The sequence below is a fragment of the Psammomys obesus genome, unplaced genomic scaffold, assembly GCF_907164565.1.
Source record: "Psammomys obesus unplaced genomic scaffold, mPsaObe1.curated_primary_1811, whole genome shotgun sequence".
NCBI lineage: Eukaryota > Metazoa > Chordata > Mammalia > Rodentia > Muridae > Psammomys > Psammomys obesus.
Genome location: NW_026596095.1, coordinates 17,533,809 through 17,539,808, shown reverse-complemented (window position 1 = coordinate 17,539,808; position 6,000 = coordinate 17,533,809). Strand labels below are relative to the sequence as shown.

Here is a 6,000-nt window from a genome sequence, read left to right as displayed (position 1 = left end):
GTGTGTGTGTGTGTGTGTGTGTGTGTGTGTGTGTGTGTGTGTGTGTGTGTGTGAGAGACAATGTGGTGGCAGAGTATGTACAGGTGTTTCCAATGCAAACATAGTCAATAAAAAGATGAGATTCTTCAAGAGACTTTTGAACAATTAGTTTTTATTAAGTTATGTTCTTTTTCAGAACATGTTTTTTTTGCAGATCTTATTGCTGGTAAGGAATACCATTATAATATGAGAAGATCAAATTATTATAACTTACAGAGTTATTTTAAAGTGAGACTAAGTCAGTATACCACACTGGTTGTGTAGTAATTTTAGTTTTCTTTTTATATATACTGTCAAAAGTTTTTTTTTTCTTTTTAGTTTTACAGAAATTTTTGTTTAAATTTAAATAAAAATGAAGACTATCTAGTCACTAAATTTTCTTAGGCACTTTTTCATGCCAGATACTGTTCTAGAAGTTTTAGACACCATTTTTTGTATTCTACTCACAATTTACTTATGCAAATAATGCAGGTTTCTAGGGGATTTTAGGAATATAGTTCTCCTTTCATGGACATTTTAAGGTTCAGATAAAGGACAATTTGGAAAAAAGTAATTTGTAATCTTAATTGCCTTGTTTTGTTTTCTGCTTCTTAGCTCTAGTCTTCCTGAGAGAATTAAAAATCAGAAGTATACAGTGCTGTGTTAGCTGTGTGTGTGGTATTGTTAGAAGTACCATCTGAGACATTTGATGTTGAAATAATCCACAGACAGAGCAATACATAAAATAAGATTGATGGGCTATTGGTAGTTGCTGAGTTTAGATAATCTGTACATGGTCAGTAATCTACTCTTTGTATTTGGTATGTGTTTTGCATCTGTCACAGTAAAACATTTTTGAAAAGAAAAATATGCCAAAGGTTATTGCTAATAGTTCTGATTTGGGTTGTGAATACCTATTTTTTTTCTTTGCTAGACATGAATTCTTCTTCGGCAAGCAGCCCTGTACCTGACCGTGCCCTGGAGCCTAACCCCACCCTCGCCCAGACTCTTTCTGCAGCCCCCACTCCTCCTGCTGTGCAGCCAGCAAAGGTAGCAAAGCCTTTTGGCTATGGCTACCCTACACTGCAGCCTGCTTATCAGAATGCAGCACCACCACCAGCCCCTGGAGCACATCCCAGTAGCCCAGCGTATTCTGGGTATCCTCAGGTGTGTATTCAGTCATGTTTGATAACTTGGTAAAAATTATAAGTATCAAGTGGAACACATCTGTAATGATCAGAGTTTTAAAGAGGTAGAATCTAGATGAAAAGATTAGTGATAGCTTGGGTTTTCTTTATTGTACCTTTAGGGTTTTCTGTTGTTTGTTTGTTTTCGCAGCTTTTATACAGTTTTTTTTAAATAATTTTTTAAATAATTTAATATTTTTAAATAATTTGCTCATATAAAATGTATGTTTACATGTGCATCTATATTTCTGCCCTATACATGTGGATAACCACAGAGGCCAAAAGAAGGTGTTGGGTCTGCTGGGACTGGAGTTACAGGCACGTGTGAGCTTTCTAAAATGGATAGGGGAAGAGAACTTGGGTCCTCTGGAAGAGCCAGTGGTGCTTAATCATTGAGCTGCTTCTACAGCCCCTAATGTTAACTTTTTAAACATTTTACATTCCTAAGCTGGCAGTTACCTCAAAAAATAAGAGAATGTAGTTTACTGTTTATTTTAGCCTCTGTTCTTTACTTAAAGTACTCTGATACAAAAATGACTCTGAGAATCTTTAAGAACACAGGTGTTCTTTAGTTTGTGTGCTTAGTAGCTGTGTTAGCTACTTATCTGTTGCTGTGATAAAATTCTGTGACCAAAAGTAACTTATGGAAGAGAGATTACTTTGGCTTATGATTCCAGAGGGAGAATCTAATCAGTGAGGAAAACATTGTCAAGAGGTGACCAAAGCAGAAAACTGGCTGATTATATTTCATGACGCAGAAAACTGAGAGAACACACTGGAAATAGAGGAGGCAATATATTTTCAAAGCAGCTCCCTGTGACATCCTTCCTACAGCAAGTCTTAAAGGCCTGAAAGTTCCATAAACTCCCCAAACAATGCCACCAACTGGAGACTTGAAATACATGAGCCTGTAGTGGAAGTTTTATTCAGACTCCATGGTAGTAGTGGTCAGGGTCATGTGATGATGCTTTCTTAAGCAACATCTAAGAACATTTCCGTTTAGTTGTACTTAGAATGGTAAGTAGTTATCATTTTATGTTTTGAGAGGAAAACAAAGCAGGGAAATGAGTGAAATGGTGAAAGCATTCTGTCAAGTCTTAGTAGGTCTACCTTTCAGGAATTTGTCTTATGCTTAGCTTAGAAAGAAAACATAGGGGCTAAAACAAGCAGTAAAACAGTTGTCACACAAGCATGAGGACCAGAATTTGGAACCTCAGAATTCATGTAAATGCTAAGTGGGGATGGCAGCCCACGGCACATGTAGTCAGCATGCCCACAGCAAGCTGACTAGGGAGACTAGACACAGAGATGAGCTCTGCATTTGACCTTGCCTCAGTGAATAAGGCGAAGGGGAGACTGAGGATGATCCCCACATGGGCCTGCACATGCACCTACACATGTGTATACTTACACATAGAAAGCTTTGAAAAAAAAAGAACAGAAAATAGTTTTTGTCTGGAATTTAATCTTAGAACTAAGATGCAGCAGGAAAAGGATAAGGAAGCTAGAAGGAGCTTTGGGAAAAATCTGGTTGATTTGGTACAGACCTCCCCCATTTTATTATATTTTCCTTGTCACTACATTGATTCACACAAAACAGTGTTTCAGTCTTGACTAGCTTGTGCTTTGAGTTAGTTCCTGTGTGGAGTTACAATATATTATTCCTGTACTTGAGAAGAAGTTCTGAGATCTTCTTGCTTCTTGGACAGCTGGCAAGGAGCAAAGGGCCCCTTCACCTGGTTTTGTAACTCACACTGTTAGAATGCAGGTGTGGCCATTGGCCTCATGTGTTGTCACAGACAGCTGTTACAGTGGTAAAGCTGAACAGTGGTTGCCAGAGTTTTAAAATATGGTCTCACAGGCAGTACTGAAAACTTGATTGTTCCTAGTATACAAGAGTAGGGTAGTATTTGTTTTTTGAGAGTCTCATGAAGCTCAGGCTGGCATCAAACTCATGTGTAGTCAAGGATGACCTTGAACTCTTGAGACTTTTTCATTCACCTTCGAATTGCTGGAATTTTAGGCATCTGCCACCATGCCTCACTTAATGCATTTCAAAAGTTGAGGCCCACCCCCACCCCCACGCCTTTTCTAATCATTAACTCCAAATCATGAACAGCCACTCTCTTGACTGCTATCACCACAGGTTACTTTTACCTGATTTCAAGCTGTTCATAAGAGGGGTCCTACTGCATGCATTCTTGTGTTGCTTTTTGTGTGGCTATGATTTATTTAGTCTCAGATGTACTCCACTGTGAATATGCCAGTTTATTCTGTTGCCATAGGGTAAACTTATGGTTTTGATTCTACTATGAATTATGAGTGGTTCTGCTATGAACATTTCTTTCCATATCTTCTAAGCAAAAGTTCAGACCAAGGAATGGAACTGATTAAGTCCTGAGGTATCCAGACTGTCACTGTTAGCCTCTGGGGGATTTTCATAATTAGGTTCATGAGGTGGGAAGACTGGATGCAGCCATTCCCTGGAAGAAAACACTGGGCTAAATAAAGAGGAGAGCTGAGCAGGGCACTGGCATTCTTCTCTGTGCCTTGACTGTGGACACAGCTGCCTAACATGCCTGGTGCTGTGACATTTCTGCTCAACTGTATCTGGAACTGGGAGCACAGACCCCACTTCTCCCTTAAGTCTCTTTTGCCAGGGTGTTTTATCTCAACAACAGGGAAAGTAAACTAAGACATACATATTCAACTTGAGCAGTTAGTTGTACAGCTTTTCAGAGTGGATGACCTGACTTAAACTGCCTTGGCAGCACTAGGGCCTACATTTAATTCATGTAAGGCTGGCATTATTAAGATGATTTGAAGTGCCACATAGAGTGTATGTAGTGTGTATAATTTTATTATATATAATTCTTAAAATCTGTGTTAATGTGTATGTGCACATGTGGAGGTCAGAGGACAACTTTATGGAGCCGGTTTTCTCCTTCCACCTTTACATGAATCCTAGGAATCAAAACTCAGATCACTAGGCTTTCATGGTAAAAACGCCTTTACCTACTGAGCCATCTTGCTGGCCCTAGAATACATACATCATAGCTTCAAGGAGCCTTCTGTAATACAACTGAAATCCTTTTAAATGTTCTACATGGTGTGATCTTGTGGGTCAGCTCTACAATCTAAAGGCTTTCTGTGTCATGATTAGCAATGGCCTTCATTAAGTGGTGAGAAAAGCCCTCAAGAAAGCACATATTAAGGTATTTTGTTTTTTGGAGGCCAAGTGCTGGCACATTATCACTGGTTTCCTCATTCATCCCCTTCCTTTATTGCAGAGAATTTTTTAATTTTTTTAATATTAATCACAGGTTATTTATTTTGTATCCCAGCCATAGCCCCCTCCCTCATTCCCTTCCAATCCCTTCCTCCTACCCTCATCTCGTCCCTGTCTCTTTCCAAGTCCACTGCTAAGGGAGGTTCTCCTCCCCTTCCATCTGACCCTAGCTTACAGGTATCTTCAGTACTGGCTGCAATGTCCTCCTCTGTGGCCTAGCAAAGCTGTTCCTCCCTCAAGGGCAGGAGGAGGTAAAGAAGCCAGTCCTTGAGTTCATGTCAGAAATAGTTCCTGTTCCCCTTACTAGGGAAACCCTCTTGGATACTGAGCCATGGGCTACATCCGAGCAGGGATTCTAGGTTATATCCATACATGGTCCTTGGTTGGAAAACAGTCTCATAGAGGACCCCTGTGCCCTGATATATTTTGTCCTTGATTGCAGAGAATTTTTGAGAAGACCTGTCTTGAATAGCAAACAAAAGGAAAAATCATTTCTAAATGCTATTATAATTGAGTGCATATATACATTTACCTGGTTATCTTAGAAGTGCCTTTTAAATTTGGTTGTACAAATTACTAGCAAAATAATAACTTAGCTGTTATGTTTGCTTATGTGTTATTATTGTCATTTTCATTTGAAACAAACCTTACCCTTCCAATCCAAGCCTTTGATCTGATAGGAAAGCTGAGCCAGTTGTCCTATAGAGTGTCCTACATTGCTCATTGCTTCCTTGTGGTATCATTTTACTGGCTCCTCTGCTCCATTTCCTGTGACCCAGGAGTTAAATCTAATAGCTCAGATGTATTACTTGATGTGGTTATTTACATAGGCCTGATTATGACATTCTAGTGACATAAACCTACTGTTTCACTTGCAGTGCTGTGGGGATTGGGTAATACTTTATCCAGTGACCTCCTGGTCATTTTAAAGTTTCTCATTAAGTTGTACCTAGCGGGTTTTAGCATTAGGTGATACCTGTGTGTCTTCTACTCCAGATGACCATTTTCTGAAGTTACCATTTTGTATGTGAACTACTGTATGCAAATTCACATAATGAAACTTGGTCCCTGTATTAAGGAATGTGGAAGATAACTATATACACACAAGGGTCTCCTTTTTTTACGTTCTTTGTTTGTTAAGTATACATCCTACTTTATGTTATTAATAGCAAGAAATGAACTCAATGGAAAACTAATTTAAAATTGACTGCTGGTGAAGAATGAAATGAGATACACCTGAAAATACTTTTTTGTAAAGTTTTCATATCAGAATAATACAATTTTTGGTCCATAGTTGAAAGAATCTATCATTTGTAGCTTACAGATAGAGTACAGACTGTACTTAATATATTTAAATAATTTCAAAATAACATCAACTTTTTATTCTAAGTGTAAAATTATTAAATGTAGGATTTGTTTTGTTGGCTCTGGAGAGACAGCTTAGCAGTTACAAGTACTGGCTGCTCCTACAGAGGACCTGGGTTCAATTCCCAGCATTACATTGTG

General features: G+C 38.7%; 1 protein-coding gene across 4 annotated transcripts in view; it reads left to right on the top strand.

Moving 5' to 3' along the window:
- The window catches only part of Sec24b (SEC24 homolog B, COPII coat complex component), a 77,316-nt gene that overhangs the window by 47,312 nt on the left and 24,004 nt on the right, over positions 1-6,000 (top strand). For all 4 annotated transcript variants that reach the window (XM_055628112.1, XM_055628111.1, XM_055628110.1 and 1 more), the window contains one exon: positions 953-1,185. In XM_055628112.1, the coding sequence (XP_055484087.1) occupies positions 953-1,185 (233 nt within the window). The remainder of the gene's footprint in view (positions 1-952; positions 1,186-6,000) is intronic.